The 18,188-nt window shown below is 32.9% G+C and overlaps 1 protein-coding gene across 2 annotated transcripts in view; it reads right to left on the bottom strand.

Moving 5' to 3' along the window:
• LOC126740947 (uncharacterized) overlaps positions 1-18,188 on the bottom strand; it is a 245,583-nt gene that overhangs the window by 24,035 nt on the left and 203,360 nt on the right. For both annotated transcript variants that reach the window (XM_050447145.1, XM_050447146.1), the window contains exon 3: positions 583-657. In XM_050447145.1, the coding sequence (XP_050303102.1) occupies positions 583-657 (75 nt within the window). The remainder of the gene's footprint in view (positions 1-582; positions 658-18,188) is intronic.

The raw sequence follows: 18,188 nt of genomic DNA, 5'->3' as shown, positions 1-18,188 counted from the left end.
CGCCACACAATTTTTCATACCACCGGGCTAATAAACTTGAACGTATAAGTGGAGTGACTAAAATGTAAAGTACCCCTATATTTGTCCCCGCTTATCGCGTTTTAACATCTTGGCTCCGAGTTTGTGCCTTAAAACAAAGAATTATTTTCCTCACTGCTACTTGGTTCGTTTGTTTTCAAAACCCCGCCCGATCCTGGAAATGAATTAACGTACTTCAAACGAATTAATTAACTTACTTGCACGTGTGTCGTGTATTTTGCCGAGGTATCGGTCGTGAAAATTTTATTCCTCTTAGTGTGTCAACTGGAGGATTTGCGAGCGACAACCGCTCTGTTCCTTTGTACTTTTCAACAATAATTATTTTGTTGTATTCCAAGGTGTTTCGTTTCGATAAGAAATCTTTGTTTATTTATTGCAAAGCTTTTAAATCGATTCGGTGAATGTAGGTTACGAGAGGCTTAAGAGGGGCGCGATTAAACTGATAAGCTTACGTATACGTATATACCTTATGTATGCAAACCTTAACCATGTAAATTGTGAATAGGTTATATGTAATGATAACATTTTAAATGTAATACTTACACAAATTTCTTTTTCATCGCACATCTCTCCCCAGACTTGGAAGTTGGATTGTAGAAGCTCACAGTTTTCCCAGCACTGGAAAAAATGTTTAATTAGTATAACTGGAATATATTTTTAAAGAGTATATTTTGGGAAAAAAGGGGAAACTACATCAAAAGAATTCAGTAACTGATACTGAATATGCATAGTAAATAAATTCACAAAGGAAATACTTTGTTTTCTATTTGTAGTGTGTGGCGTTCAGATTATTTGCATTTCACGTTAATTAAAAAACAACATTTATTTGCCAAACACAGTAATAAGTACAGTATAAATTATTAAATTAAATAGTATGACGCCATTGCTTGCGTCGTCAGAAAGTCAAGACGAGAGAGTCCGTCGTTCCCACTTCTACCTCGCGCGGCGCTCTCCTCGCGCATGGTGACGTCGTGATATGGAAGGGATGCGGTATTGCCAAGCGTTTACAAAAATAACTGTCGACCAGACAACCAGACATATCGCCCCCCTTGAAAGCCTCCAGGCTTTAAAAATCATAAATAGGCAGGACAGCAATCTTCGTAACTGGACGCTTATACTCGCCAGCAGCAGTCCTTACTAATACTGTTCGGACAATACCATCTCCTCCAGGAAATATTTGTACCACTCGGCCAGTTCGCCATTTTAATGGTGGTAATCCATCCTCCATGATGAGCACAAGAACGCCTAGTTTCAGGAGCTGCGGGTAATTCTGCTTCCATTTCGTACGTATCTGGAGTTCTGCAATGCATTCCTTGACCCAACGAGACCAAAAATGTTGCACCATTTGTTGCCTATGTTGGTATTTTGATAGTCTGTTCTCTGCTACTCCCAGTAGATCAACTTGTGGGCACGTCGTCAATGGTTCACCAATAAGAAAGTGCGCAGGAGTGAGAGGATTTGGATCATTCGGATTATCAGAAAGAGGACATAAGGGTCTGGAGTTTAAACAGGCTTCTATTTGAGTTATTATTGTAGAAAAATCTTCAAAAGTTAATGATAAACTACCAACTACACGCTTAAGATGATACTTTACCGATTTAACGCTGGACTCCCAAAGCCCACCAAAGTGTGGAGCGCGAGGCGGTATAAAATTCCATTGTATACCTTGATTTGCTAATTTATCCGAAATAGTAGAAGATTGTTCTTTGAGAAACGCATTTAATTCATTTAATGCACCCACGAATGTTGTCCCTTGATCAGAATAAATTTGTATGCATTTGCCTCTTCGTGACATGAATCTGTACAAAGCGGCTAAGAAACATTCGCTAGTAAGATCACTTACTAGCTCTAGGTGAATAGCCTTGGTAGCAAAACACACAAACAATGCTATGTATGCCTTGTTAGTTCTAAAATTACGTCCTTTGCGATCCCTAAGGGAGAAGGGCCCTGCGTAGTCAACACCGGACACAGAAAAGGGTCTAGAGGGTGTAATTCGTGTCTTGGGTAAATTACCCATAAGGTACTTTGTCGATTTTGCAACAAAGCGAAAACAAGTTAAGCAGTCATGGTAAACCTTTTTAATTAAGTTCCTGCCATTGATTGGCCAGAAGCTTTCACGAAGTGATGCCAATGTAAGTTGTGGACCAGCATGAAGTAGCTTAATATGTTCAGAATGTGCGATCAAAAGTGAAAGTCTATGTTTAGGGGGTAAAACTATAGGGTGTTTCTTTTGATATTCATAATTAGATTGTTGCAAACGACCCCCAACTCGAATAAGATTAAGAGTGTGGTCAAAGAAGGGATTCAAGGCAAGGAGTTTGGATTTATTAGAGACCTTATTATTATTCTTCAGTGCTTTAAATTCTTCAGAAAATGTCGAAGCTTGTACCAAGCTGACAAGTGTATTCAAAGAATTCTCAATTTCCAAAGTTGAAAGCTCTCTATTAAAAAAGTCAGATTTAGATTTTAATTTAAGGATGTTTTTAAAGCGTAGCACAAAGGCAAAAGTACGAACCAGTTTAGTTAGATTAGAAAATTTGTCAATTAAAGTAAGTAAGTCATTATTGGTGTGTTTTTCGATGGACACATGAAAAGACGTGACATTTCGTAATTCAGGAGTATCAATATTTGATAAATCTACTATGTCGGTTGGCCACTCATCTTCAGTCAGCCAAGGAGGTCCATGAAACCATAAAGTCGAATTTAACAAGCTTAAAGGTGGAATTCCTCTAGTAAGTAGATCAGCTGGATTGTCTGCGGTTCTAATATATCTCCATTCATCAATATTAGTTATGGATTGAATTTGAGCTATTCGATTAGCAATAAATGTCTTTAGACGATGAGGAGATGATCTAATCCAGGCAAGTACTATTGTAGAGTCACACCAGTAGTGCTTAGAGTCCAAAGTAGAGGGTATTGAAGCTAACACAGTTTTAGCTAGTTCTGCTAAGAGTAATGCTGCACAAAGCTCGAGCCTAGGAATAGTCAATTCTTTAAGTGGAGAGACTCTAGTTTTTGCACAGAGTAGTTTAGACGAAAAATTGCCTAACGAATCCTTTGAACAAAGGTACACGCAGGCACCATAACCTGGCTCCGCAGCATCAGAGAAGCCATGTAATTGCAGCTCAGTAGGATTACCGCAAAGAGTTAGTCTTGGTATTTTAAGATTATTCAATTCCACAAGTTGTGTCCTGTAAGATGACCAGATTGTGAAAAGATCCATTGGAATCGATTCATCCCATGATATTTTAAGCTTCCACAGCTGTTGCAAGATGATTTTTGCCGAGATTGTGACGGGAGAAAGTAGACCAAGAGGGTCAAAAATCTGGGAAATTGATGATAAAATTGTACGTTTTGTTACGCGAGTGCTAGATTCAATAGGACCTATTTTATATTCTAGCGTGTCAGAAATGTGATTCCATAAAAGGCCCAAGGTTTTAGAAGGAATATCTGTATCAAAAGAAATCGAATGTATTGAGGAATCAGAAGTTAAGGTCGGCTCATTTGAAGCCCATTTTCTAAGTGGAAATCCATACTTCATAAGAAGATCATGGATGTCTTCTTTAATTTGTCTAAGTTCATCGACTGTTTGTGCGCCGGTTAAAAGGTCATCAACGTAAAAATCACGCTGTATTATGTTAGAAATCTTTGGACAGTCTTTAGCATGTATTTTACCTACTTCCTGCAAAGATCTAGTAGCCAGAAATGCAGCAGAGGCTGTACCGTATGTAACGGTGGACAAATCGTAAGTTAAAATCGGCTCATTAATATTAGCACGCCAAAGAATTCTCTGAAGTTTACGATATTCAGGGGCTACATAGACCTGTCGATACATTTTTTCAATGTCACCACTGAGAACTACAGGATGTATACGATACCGTAAGAGAATTGAGAAAAGACTGTTTTGGACATTAGGTCCGACCATAAGTAAATCGTTTAAAGAAAAACCTGAGTCAGATTTACAGGAAGCATCGAAAACGACCCGTAGTTTAGTTGTAGTGGAGCTTAATTTAAGCACACAGTGGTGCGGTAAAAAATACCCAGAAGTATCATTTTGATTCTCAGATAGGGTCATGTGACCGAGTTTTTCATATTCTGTTATAAAATCTTGATAAGTACGTTTTAAATCAGGGCTTTTATTCAGTTTCCCTTCAAGATTTAAAAAACGACTTGTAGCTGTCAACTTCGAGTCCCCAAGACGATCAATGGAGTCCTTAAGAGGAAGATGTACTACAAATTTACCATCAGGGGCTCTAAAAGTGTGCTGAGAGAAATGTTCCTCGCAAAAGGTTTCCTCTGGTGATAAGTATTTAGTTTTAGGAAATTCCTCTACCTCCCAAAATTTAGTTAACTGATTGTCAATTGAGGTTGTAAAAAAGCACTGTGTCTTTGAGCAAAGGCTTGAACTAAGATTAGTTTGTAAAGGACCAGAAATAATCCATCCAAAATGTGTCTTTTGCAAAATTGGAAGTCCTCGACCCAATTTTATTTGACCAATATGGATCAGTTCCCAGAAAATTTCTGCTCCGAGCAGTAAGTCAATAGGTTTTGCAGAGCTGAAATCGGGGTCAGCCAATGCAATATTTTTGGGAATATGCAATAAATTGGAGTCAAAGGATATAGCTGGAATATTTCCAGTTATAGATTTAAGTACAAGACACGATATGTTCGCCTCAAAGTTAGAAAAATTGGATTGGACTTTAGCAAAAACTCTAGAATTTATGGTTTCAATTTTCTGACCGATACCAGTGATAGAATGTTTAATATTTTTAATAGGAAGTTGTAACAAGTTGAAAAGTCTTTCTGAAATGAAATTGGATTGGCTTCCACTGTCTAGGAGTACTCTACACAAGTGTGACTTATCTGTAGTGTCAAAAACTTTGATGATAGCAGTGGATAATAATACAGTGTTTAAATTAAGTTTTTCATTTACCACTAAACTACACGGTGAGTATATAAGAGGAGTGTGCATCACATGTGTAGACAAAGAGGTTGTGGCTACGTCTTTCAAGTCAGTCTCAGTGCTGTTGGAATAAGAAGAGGTAGATGTGTTATTATTATTGGTTTGTACAGTCCCAGAATCGGTTCTGTTGAAATGTAGAAGGGTATGGTGGAATTTTCCACATTTTCTACATCCAGACGACCTACAGTTTTTAGTTGTGTGGCCTATAGAAAGGCAATTAATACATAACTTCATTTGTTTAGCAATATTTAATTTTTCAATAGCAGAAATTTGTAAAAACTGAGGACATGTGTAGATGAGATGTTCCTTTTGACAAAACGTGCATTTTTTATTACTGTTAGTAGCAACAAAGGATTGAGAAGTATTTTTGTGAAAGTTGGGGTGTGATTGGCGAGGCCTTTCGATTTTGTTTGAAGCGTTTCTTAAAGAGCTGTTTTCGAAAGACTCTAAAATTCGGCATCTGTCTTTTAAAAAATCTATAAGTTCCTTGTAAGTAGGGAGTTCTTCAATAAAGGTTTTGGAATCCCAAGCTCTTCTAGTCACATTGTCAAATTTACCTGTCACAATATGACAGATTAAGGCATCCCAATGTTCTGTGGGCATCTTTAAAACCGTCAAGGCGCCCATGTGCTTCTGTAAGCCGTCAAGTATGACTCTAAGTCCACGTCCAGATTCACGTGATAAAGATGGCAAATTAAAAATAGCCGTTACATGGTTGCTGACTAAAATCTGTTTGTTTTCGAATCTCTCATTTAAGATGTTCCAGGCTACATCATAATTGGCGTCAGAGATTTCAAGTGATGAGATAGTTTCAGCGGCCACACCCTTTAGAGAGAGGCGCAAGTAATGAAATTTTTTGGCTGGTGTCAGTTTGAAATTGCTATGTATTAAAGAAATGAAAGTGTCTCTAAAAAACAACCATTGGTCATATGAACCGTCAAACGTTGGAAGGTTTATTGGAGGCAGTCTAATGTTGGCTAAATCATCATTAGAATTAGATGCTAAGTTAGATTCCACGTTTGGAGTTAAAACCTGCGGCTGCATCTGGTCAATTAAAAATTTGCTCGCTTCAGATGTTATGCGGTAGAATTTATTTTCAAATTGTTCAGACTCACTGTCATGTTCATCAAAATCAATATCAGTCTCCGTAGCGGCAATCTTTAACTGAGCAGCGTTAAAATCTTCCAACAATTGATCAGCCTTTTGCGCACGCATTTTGAGTTCCACCAAATCAGTTTGAGAAAGATTTATGTTTGACTTAATAGCTTGAAAATAGTTTTCAAACCGTGTAAGAGCAGCTTTAGTAGCCTTTCTTTTATTTCTTGCGTCAGCCATCTCGAATAGTTAATAATACAAATATATAAGTAGTTTCAAAGAAATTGTTCAAAATAGAGGCAAAGTAATAAAACAATGCAATTAAATAGGTTTCTCAGAACACTTAATTAAAATGCATGTAAAGTTATCAAACCTACGTAAGTAACACCAAAAATGTGTAAAATATCTAATAAAGTAGGTATATTAAATGTCAAAATTTGATAAAATGGAAATAGTAGAAATCACCATCAAAGGGAGTGTGAAATACCAAAAGAAATTAGTGTAAATAGGTATAGTATACCAGCAAATGTGTAATATATTGCAACGTAAACAAATGTCAGTTAAAGGTATTAATTTTGTCACCAAAGTAGCATCAAATATCACGAAATCGTTTGTAAATCAATGTAAAGTACCATCAAAGTAACCACCATAAAGTAACACAAATACAAAGCAGTTTAAGTTTATTAAAAAAATAAACAAATAAATCAAACAGAGGCCTGTAAAAGTAAAGGAAAGAAAGTGAGAAAGGAACGCACTAACCTGTAGTGAAATAAGCAAAACCAATCGGTGTTCCCTGAGAAGACGGTCTTGTTGTTTCCGTCGTCAAAAAGGCAAAATATCCAAACTTGTGTCGATTGGGTCGGCGGTCGGCGTTTCTTCCAGTTCAAGCCACAAATAAATGCGGTAAAAGCCTCGTTGAAAGTCCCGTACGGATGTTAAAATGCAGTAAAATTCCGTTCAGGAGTCAAATCCAGCGACGAAGGACCATAAAATGTAGTGTGTGGCGTTCAGATTATTTGCATTTTACGTTAATTAAAAAACAACATTTATTTGCCAAACACAGTAATAAGTACAGTATAAATTATTAAATTAAATAGTATGACGCCATTGCTTGCGTCGTCAGAAAGTCAAGACGAGAGAGTCCGTCGTTCCCACTTCTACCTCGCGCGGCGCTCTCCTCGCGCATGGTGACGTCGTGATATGGAAGGGATGCGGTATTGCCAAGCGTTTACAAAAATAACTGTCGACCAGACAACCAGACACTATTCTTCAAAATATTTTTAATAAAATCTTGAATTTATTATTCACTCATTTTTAATAACAGGTTTTGTAAAAATTAATAGAAAAAGATCTAAAGCATCTTAACCTATTTTTTAGTCTTGATATAAGATAATGAATCTTTTGAATATTACTAAAAAATATAAAGATTACCGAGAACCATTGGATTTTGCACTTTAAATTTGAATTTGATGCGTTTTTTTAAAGTTACGCATTACAACGTCATCAAAAAACAACAAGTGAGAATTCATGGCCCACATCTTTTAAATGTCCTTACATCTGAAGTTTTAGGAGGTCTTGGAAAGAGTAATATAGTTAAAGTCATTTGAAAAGTTTGCAAAAATTGTATATTAAAGCCTTCTGACGTACAAGATTATCTGATGTTTAAATTCCCTTTTTTTTGCCAACAGGTTAATCTAATTTAAAGATATGCATCTTTATTTGACAAATAACTCTTTTACTGAAAATAATATCTTTGGGGAAAATTATACCATTGGAAGGTCGATGTTTTTTCAAATGAAACTTGTCGATCGAAGAATCGTAGCACGCTCATGCTGATGCCTCCTACTCTTGCATCTGATTGGCTTAAAGATAAGCGTTAGCAAAGCAATTATATTATATATTATTTAAAAATATATAATATAATTTGCCAGATATTTTCAGACCTTTAAAACTATTTCATTATATGGTTTTTGTTTTAAATTATTTTTTTTTTGAATTATGTAAGTCTTAATGATTCTTTGATTTATAGTTATTATTTAGTTTGTGTGGCATTTTCAGACAAACACAAAGCTTATGAAAAATTTAAAATGAGATGAGCCTCAATCTTATTTATTTAATATTGCAAATGACCATTTTATAAAAGATAAAAAAGGAAAATGTTCTTGCGGATTCCTAGTAAAATCATTTTTTACTTTTTTAGTGAATTAACCCCCAGTTATCATTTATGCAAAACTAAGGTTAAGCATTAAGTACACAATATACTCGTATCTTTAGGAATGCAAAATGATCATCTAATAATCTATAAATATTCCCTTGTTGTAGTTCTTCTGCATTCCCAGAACAATAAGAGAACTGAAATAAGAAGAATATACTATAATAAGAAATACTACTAAAGCTTTTTCTCTATAATCATGATAGAGTAGAATATAGTTGAGCCTTACAAACTCCAAGGTGATACGAAATGATAATTGTTATATGCAATGCTTAATTGTTATTTAAAATAAGAAGCACGAGAGATCTGCAAACGGAACAAACTGAAAAGCCCAATAATCCATAATAGAAAGGAGACAGTTAGTAAGATGAATCAAACTCCTTGTTTGGAGTAAGTTTCATGGATATTTACTGTGAAAATTAAAAGAAACCATCCTTATCTGTCCTTTGCCTTCCTACTTAATATATTCATCATATAAGTGTGATGTCAGCAGCTAAATATCATCCTTGGTGGTATTTTTAATGACACTTACTTATGTGGAATATGTTTATAAGTATAGATTAGAAGTTTAGAAAAAATATAATTTTCGGTTCTCTAGAAAAGTTTTATAGAATTCCTGAAAACTCTCAAGCGAAAGCTCTGATTTTCTTAGCAGTTATAGCATCCATTTTAGAAGCATTGTACCATTTTACTTTGCTTTTAGCATCTTACACAGATAAGAGAATATCTGGTTTCAATTCAAGTTGGAACATAAAGATTCTCAATATTTTATAATAAGATGCCATTGGAAAAAATAAGGAATTTAGGACTTCTTCATAATCTTTAAATGGAAAAATTCTGATATGAATTAAAAAGATTCAGAAACTTTCCAATTCTATACAATAACTAAAAAAGTAACTGATAGATATGTTGTAGTAATGATAGCATCCACTCTTTAAAGCTTTTGAAGATTTATGACGTTTTATTTTGTTTAAAACATGTTTCACAAATAAGAAATTATCTCATTCAAATTCGATTTTTACCATCTTATAATTACTTATCATCAGAAGAAATTAGTGATTCAAGATGCCTTCATGATCTTTAAATGGAAAAATCTGATTTGAAGTGAATAGTGTAACTTTGAATTTGCTTAATAACCAAATGAAGTAATCAATTGATGTTTTGTAGCAGAACTTTATTCATTCTTCATTAACTACTTCTTTCACTGAGAGCTTTTAAAATTCAGCTTTTTGCTAATAACTATATAAAGTTGAAAATGTGAAAATATATACAAACTCAATTTATTAAAATATATTTATATACCGAAGACTGAAGAAAAATATATTCTGAGTAATCGAAATCAAAATCAGCAGAAGCCGTTGTTTGTAGAGAATTCACTCTAAAATGTGGTTATAGTCTCTTATCTAAGGCTTGGCATATGTCAGCTATATTAATTTTTTTGATATATGTACTGTTGAGCACATTTTAGTCAGATCTATATTCTTCTTTTTCTCTTTTACTTTCTCTTTTTCTTCTTTTTTCCTTCTCATTAGTTTTCGTGAGAACATATTGTTGAGACAGGACATGTACAAATATATCTGGCACAGGAATTGAAGGATTTTGGAACGGAAGGCTGATGGAAGACGGTATATAGTTATTAGGGGCAACATGAACTTAGATGAGATTGTTTCATAGTTACTTATGTTTTTTTCTCCTACTATTTTAAGTACTGATACTGTTTGTGTGTGATATTATACTAATTATAGATATCTTTTATGGCTGATAAGTTAATAATGGGACAAATTAATATTCGTTCATTGGTGCTAAAATTTAATCATTTTGAATCATACGTTGTAAATAATAATCTGGATATTGTGTTTATATCAGAAACGTGGCTCACTGGTTATATAGCAGATGAGATTCTTCAAATCCCAAATTATAATTTAATACCACGAGATCGTACTACTGGGCGGGGAGGTGATATATTGTTCTATGTAAAGGGATTTATTAATTTTCAAATAACTAATTATGGTAATAGCGTACACTCGGAACAAATTTGAATAAAATATAAAATCGGTAATACTATACATTATTTGGGAGGTTATTATAGGCCTCCTACTGGTAATCTGAATAGCTTTCTAGATGAATTTGAGGTAAACGTATCAACTTTATTAACAGAATGTGACAACCTTATGTGTGTGGGAGATTTTAATATAAATATGGAAAACTTACGATCCAAAGATGATAAACGCTTCTCATCTATTTTAGAGTCTCTTAGCATACAGCAAATGGTGACCGAACCAGCTCACCTGGGTCTGGCAGGGGAGACTCTTTTGGACTTGTTTATTTGTTCACATGTTAATCTAATATGTACTCTAAATGTTGACCAAAACTCTGATTTTTCAGATCATTTTTTTATTAAATGCGAGCTAAACCTTAAAGTATCAAAACCAGAACCTTTCATTTACACATATAGAGATTTTAAAAACTTTAATAGGCTTGCTTTTCTTGAACATTTTAATACTATTCCTTCTAATCTAATATATTATTTACCGGATATAAATGCCAAGGTGGAAGCTTTTAGTAACTTTTTAATTGATATACCTTTGATATTTAGGCTCCTAAAAGATCAGCACGGATTACCAAGAAAAAACTTCCTTGGATAACACCTAATTTAAAATATCTAATGTCACTTAGAAATCGAGCATTGACTAAATACAAAAAAAGCAATTCTCCTGAAGACGGGGATCTTATAGACAGCTAAGAAATCAAGTTTCTGCAACAACCAGGAGGGAACAGAAAGCTTATCTGGAGCATCAAATAAGAATAAATGGATCTAAAGAAAACTGGAAACTTATGAGGGATCTGGACGTTTATGGAAAATGTAGTAGGGTAATTCCTAGCGGTCGCTGGTCAGCAGATGAAATCTAAACTAAAAAACTACTCTGTTAATATTCCGCAGATGAATATTCCCAGATGAAGATATTCTAAATTTTTACTTAAATAATACATTGTCAAATCGGGATATTTTTCGTTTTAGATTGGCTAATATTGAAGAAGTTAAAGATGTTTTATTTTTAGGTAAATCCAAGGCCATTGGAAATAATGACATTGGCATTGAGATGCTACTCTTTTGCTGCCCGCTAATATTACCTGTAATTACACACTTAGTGAACTTCTCCATAGAAATATCATGCTTTCCCGATCATTGGAAGTGTTCCATTGTAATACCTGTACCTAAGGTAAATAATTTAACTGAACTAAAGGACTTACGGCCAGTAAGCATTCTCCCTACTCTGTCTAAAACTTTAGAACGTATTCTTAATAATCAAATGCGAGAATATGTTCAACAGTACAATTTATTACCAGCCACTTAGTCTGGATTTCGACTAGGATTTAGTTGTTCAACAGCGCTTTTGAAAGTAACAGATGATATATTTCAAGCTATCGAGAATAACGAATTAACTATTTTAGTCCTTTTAGTCTATTCAAAAGCCTTTGACAGAATAAATCATAATCTTCTTTTGGCGATTTTAAAATATCTGGGATTCGACACTACCGCTTGCAATCTAGTTACCAGTTATTTAGGGTAGAAGTCAGAGGGTTAAAGTCAATGGTGAAGTATCTGAATCCGAGCCATTATGTATTGGGGTTCCACAAGGTTCAATTTTGGCGCCTCTTCTTTTTACCTTATATACTGCCCAAATGGCAAAATACATTGAATCTTGTAATGTACATTTTTATGCAGATGATACGCAGGTCTACAAATCTTTTAATCCGGGTCGTGTTCTCGAGTGCATAAATGAAATAAATAAAGATTTGGAGTCACTGCTCTTAATTTCTCATAATCACTGCGTCACTCCTCCCCTCCAAGTCTCAGGTGTTGCTCTTTGGCAAAACTCAATCACGTTAGTTGCATAAGGATAATATTCAAATAAATTTAAATAATAATAATAAACTTGCACTTGTTGACCACGCTAAAAATCTAGGGCTGGTTCTGGACAGTGATTTAAGGTTTACTGAGCATGTCAGCATGTGTATTAAGAGAGCATTCCTAAATCTAAAGCTTATATTTAAACAAAGGCATCTATTGACAGAGTCATTAAAGAAAATACTTTGTGACTCTTTATTATGCCGATGTAGTTTATGGCCCATGTTTGCTGGAAAGGGATAAATATCGCATTCAGTTAATACAAAACCACTGTGTAAGACTAATTGGGGGTATACGGGGTGGAGAACGGGGAGTGTCGGCTAAGTTGAGAGATGTGCATTAGCTTAGAATGGATGAGAGGCGCGTCTTCCATTCAGTTGTGTTATTTTATAAAATAATAGCAAGAAAGTGTCCCGACTACTAATACAGGAAAATAAAGTTTCACTCAGAAATCCATAATCTAGATCTTCGCGATACAAGCTGTGTAACTATACCTATTCACTCAACTTCTATTTTTGAAAGGTCTTTTAGTTACAATATAGCGAGACTTTATAATAGAGTTCCTCTGCACATAAAATCTCTCACACTAGTTTCTTTCAAAAAATTTATTAGATCTAATATTGATCAGTTATTCATGTAGAAGACTTTATATTACAATAGTTATTTCTTTATGAAAATGGTTGCTGTAATCGGGTTCATACTCTGAGTAAGGGAATTTAATTTTGGATGTACATGAAATGTTGATTTTCCTATGTTTATTTATTAACTTATACATATTGCTATTTTTTATTGATATTCTTCTGATAGGTGAATGCTTTTTGGGGTTATATGCTAATTAATATGACCGATCTGTGTTATTATTTAGGTTTAGACCAATATCAAATGGTTCAGTAGAGTATCTTCTAAGCTAAACTGCGCCATATTATATATTGTAGTAATAGCTCTTTACTGTATTTGTTATTGTATATTTTCAAATAAAGCCATTATTATTATTATTATTATTATTATTATTATTATTATTATTATTATTACTATTATTATTATTATTATTGAAATTGGCTACTTGATCAAAGATGAAGACGACATTTTAAAAAAAAATGTTGCTGGAACTACATCTCTTCTATATTCTCCAGTATTTTTCTAACTATTTTGGTGAAGCAACTGTTATTATCATTGATGCAAAACTAAAATATATTTTTTGTAAAAACCCGGATTTTTTGAAGAAACTAAATTTGCCGCAGTTGGCTATGATAAACTAAACAAGACAATATATAAACGTAAAGTCATAAATATTATATGTTTTGTTAGTATTATAGCACAAAGTGACAGGTATTTTATTATTTACTAATTCAACCAATAGAGAAATCTACATCAAAAGTTTGAAAAACTGTGAAATTAGGTCATTTAAAATTCATTTAGCTCAAAAACTGCATCCTGGTTATACTGAAAAACATAATTTTCCAACTTCATTGAACAATTTTTTATTATTGTATTTCTTATTATGTAGTAACTAGCGATAAAAATTTACCTCTTGAAGTTCATTTAACACCGAAAATCAGTGACTATTCCATTATCTCGATTAATGTTGATCATCAAAATATAGTGACTTCGAATATAACTACTTTAAAAAGATCTACTAAACATTATAACTCAGATCAATTGCAACATAATATTATTAGTAAACCTTGGAACACTAGCATTTCAGATGTTAATTTACAAGCAGAAGCCTTCATCTTCTCTATTACATCAAGCGTCAACGAAATGTGTCTCATGATCCCAGCTGTCACAGAACAAAAATTTCAAGATAAGAAGTAGATTAACTCGGAAATTAAAAATCTAATGCGTGAAAGGGATAGTCTGTATAAAACAGCCATTTTACATAAAAGTGAAGACATATGGGCAGAGTATAAATCAAGACGAAATGCTATAGTGAGTAAAATTAGGAATGAGAAAGATAATTATTTTGCTGCAACCATAGATGAAAATCGAAAAAATCCAAGGGAGCTATGGAAAAAATCTGAAGACCCTTCTGCCGGGTAAAACTGAAGCAATACAGCGCGAAATTCTCTTTGGAACAAAGATTGAGACTGACGTGGCAGCAATAGCACATCAATTTAATCATTTTTTTATAGATAGTATCAGTGAGATTGATATTCAAAATATACCGCAACAAAATATAGTTAGCAATGCCCCAAGAAGTCCAACCTCAACTAATGTTCTCCAGAATTTTGAACCAATATCAATGGCTAAATTGAGACATGTCGTTAATAATTTAAAAAATGCAGGCGGGGGTTAAGATCGCATCTCCAAACAGATTCTTTGTGATGTCTTTCATGTTGCTGGAAATAGGCTGTTGGACGTCGTAAACACCTCACTTTCAAATGGCGTCTTCCAGAGTCCTGGAAGATATCAACAGTTATTCCTGTCCCAAGGTGCCAAATACCAAGTTGTCTAATGAGTTTCGTCCTATCAATACTGTTCCTATATATGAAAACGTCTTAGAAGTATGTGTAAAAGAACAATTACTGCAGTTCTGTGATAACAACCAAATTATAGTTCCTAACCAATCTGGCTTTCGTGAACGTCATTCATGTGAATCTGTACTTCTGAATATCTGTGATAATTTTTTAAAGGCAATTGACTCAGGTAATTATGTGTTGGCTGTGTTTTTGGATTTTAAAAGGGCGTTTGAAACTGTTGATAGAGATATATTGTTGGGTAAGTTAGAGCACATAGGAATTAAGCTAAACGTTTTAAAGTGGTTCAAGTTTTATTTGTGTAATAGGCTACAACGTGTGAAGTTTAATAATGCTATATCTGAAACTGTAAATGTCGATGTCGGTGTGCCCCAAGGTACTGTTCTGGGTCCATTATTGTTTTTATTTTACATTATTGATATGGTTAGGGTGGCTCAAAAATCAAATATTATTTTATTTGTTGATAATACTATGCTCTATATAGTTGGTCAAAATCTACAGCAAATGGTTTGGGACATGAACATAGAACTTGGCAATTTGTTTGACTGGCTTTGTAACAATAAGTTAAGCTTAAGTACCACAAAATCAAAATTTTGTATATTTGATAGACGGTCGAAGACATCTTCTATTGACATTGAAAGTGTAAGTGTTTGTGTGGATGGACAGAAATTAGTTTACGAGGATCAAATTAAATATCTTGGAGTAATTTTAGACTCGAACTTAACTTTTCAGGCTCATGCTGATTATATCATGAGAAAGTTTGCTAAAAAGGTAGGGTTCAATAATAAGGTGGGACAAAACATATCAATGAATACAAAAATAACGTTATTGAATGCTATAGCTCTTCCGCATTTACAATTTTGTTCAAGTCTTTTATATATTTACCGCAATATAAAATCTCTTAATCGGGAAAAATTCAAAATAGGGCAATGAGAACAATATTGAGATGTAACCGCTATACCCCTATTAAAATAATGTTAAATGTCTTAAATATGTTGACCGTCCATCAACGAATTATGTTTAATGTTAATGTATTTATATTTAAGTTGAAGAAAGGCCTTTTACCTAATTATATATGTGATAAGTTAGTGCTATTTCGTGATGTCCATAATTATAATACTAGGAATTGTACTGATTCTATTTTAGCCCATAAGTGTAACACCGTTCAAATGCTTAATTCCATGCTCTATAAAGGTTTGCTCGAATTTAATAAATTGCCCAATGACTTAAAAATCTGTAATAATATAAATAGTTTTAAACGATTATTAAGAGTACATATTTTAAAATTGTATTATTAGGCCCATGTTTTGTTTCTTATATTTAATTTTTGTCGTTTATAACCTCTTTGTATTTATATGTAGCAATTTGCTAAATAAAGATTATTATTATTATTCCAATTATTTAGAGTCATATTTTATGTCTTTCAGTCGGCTGAAATACATTTTTATTTATATTTGGGTTTTTAGGGTAACTTATTGACGTTTTTTGATTTCTTTTTTAATTTGAGAAATTTCCATGTTTTAGACTTTTTTGATAAGCGTTCCCAGGTGTAACAAGTAATTTTTTAATTATTCCAGGCTTTTATATTTTAGTTTTTCTATTTTCCAGATACATCCAGTGATTTTATGACTCCAGACATTTATTGTAATTATCGAATATAATTATTTAAAAACCTTGTAAAACTTCAACAATATTTCAAGTTTATAGAAAATTAATGAAAATGATTAAAAGAATAAATAAAATTCGGACACAAGTGCGATTTAGCCTAAATGTTTGGACAGGTATTTATAAAAATCTTGGACTAATGGAACTCTTAACTGAGATTCTTATTACCAGTTTTTAAGATCGGATTTTGAAGACTAGTTATAAAACATGATTCTATTAGAAAATTACTATAAAGTTTGGATTCATCATGATGGCGCTAGCTGCCCCACACAATACACGATAAAATTCTGGTCTTGTTAACTTACAGTTTTGTCACATGGCTCTTTATGAAAGGATAAGAACAGTTTGTTCTGCATATCTAATTTTTAACACTGATTTTCCCTATTTAATTTGGACTCTACTGGGTGAAATATGGCGTTGTATTTTACTTAATTAGTTTTTAACACTAATGTTAGCCTTAATGTTAGCTATAAAACTATAACCACTCAATACATGTTTCATTAACAACGATAGAATCCTCAGGACTTCAATCTTCTATTTTTAAATAAATACAGGTTGGTTGGTTAAGTACTTAAACCTGTTCTATGTTAAACTGTAATTCTAGAATTTGTATTTGTCCTGATTCCATAATAGTAGTATAGGCTTAAAAAAAAGAAAAATTAAATAAAAAAAAGCTTTTTACTTAAAAGCTTATACGTGTTTTAAACATGACATAATTCTATTAAGTGGTTAACTTTTAAACGTAGCGAGACAAAAAGCCTGTCGTTGTATCTCACGGGCTTCTAAACACAATTTAAACTAAAAGTTCCGTAAGTTCTAGGAAAAATCAATTATTAATTACAAGCCCCGAAATCCTTGTGTTTATCAGACTTTTAGCTGGCTTTCTTCGGGAACTAACTTTTTCATTTTGGCCCGAAACGATGTTGGAAGTTTCTTTTGCGGGCCCCAAGCTAACTCGCTTATTTAATTTTACTCTTTATTTAGAAAAGTTCGCTGCTAAGCAGAATCAATTTTCAGTTCGTTTCTGGATATGTTGTCTCTTAAGATATTGCTAAATTGCTTTAAAAAAAATTATTTTAACATCGAATATTATAATTTTTAATAAGAAGATGCATACCTAAAGTGGAAATAAAGTTATACGTTTTATAAGCTTTAACTTTTCAAACTTCTCTCGTAACATAAAAAGCTTGAACACGTGCAACTTTGCTTAGAATTAACTTTTTACCGAGAGCTTCATCTCGCTACTAAACTTTCCAAATTATGAAAACTTGTATGAAATACATTTAGTTAAACCGAGATTTAAATTCTTCTTGTCTCATTTTTAGGGAGAACCTTCATGGATTTTAATAATATCATCTTAAAGTATTTGTACTTAAACATCTGAAGTTTCAAAAAGATGATTTTAAGATGTTACAATAAAGACATTTAAACAATCTTAATGTTTGACTTTTAAGCATTCCGTTTTGATGATATTTACGTAAAGAAGTTTTTAATTTATTATATGCTTACAACAAAAAATTATTAAATAAGAATGATTTTATTAATTTGACCTAAATTAAACTCTATAGTATTGTTTTGTATTAATTGATATATTTTAATTTCTTTTGCTTTAAATTTTTGTACACAGATAAAAAAGTAAAAAAAAAATACTAAAATTACTAAAAAAAATAATATAAAATATTAAACTTTTTAGTAATTAAGTGAATAACTACTTTAGGTTAAGTTAAAACAAGTTTTTTATAAAATTATCTTATTTTAATTTATTCTTTTAGTGGCATTTTCTGTAGTTTTTCTATATATTTTTCTTGAGCTTTTTGTACAGGCTCG

The sequence above is a fragment of the Anthonomus grandis genome, chromosome 10, assembly GCF_022605725.1.
Source record: "Anthonomus grandis grandis chromosome 10, icAntGran1.3, whole genome shotgun sequence".
Lineage (NCBI taxonomy): Eukaryota > Metazoa > Arthropoda > Insecta > Coleoptera > Curculionidae > Anthonomus > Anthonomus grandis.
The sequence above is the reverse complement of the archived record's forward strand: the minus strand, read 5'-3'. Positions and strand labels throughout refer to the sequence as shown.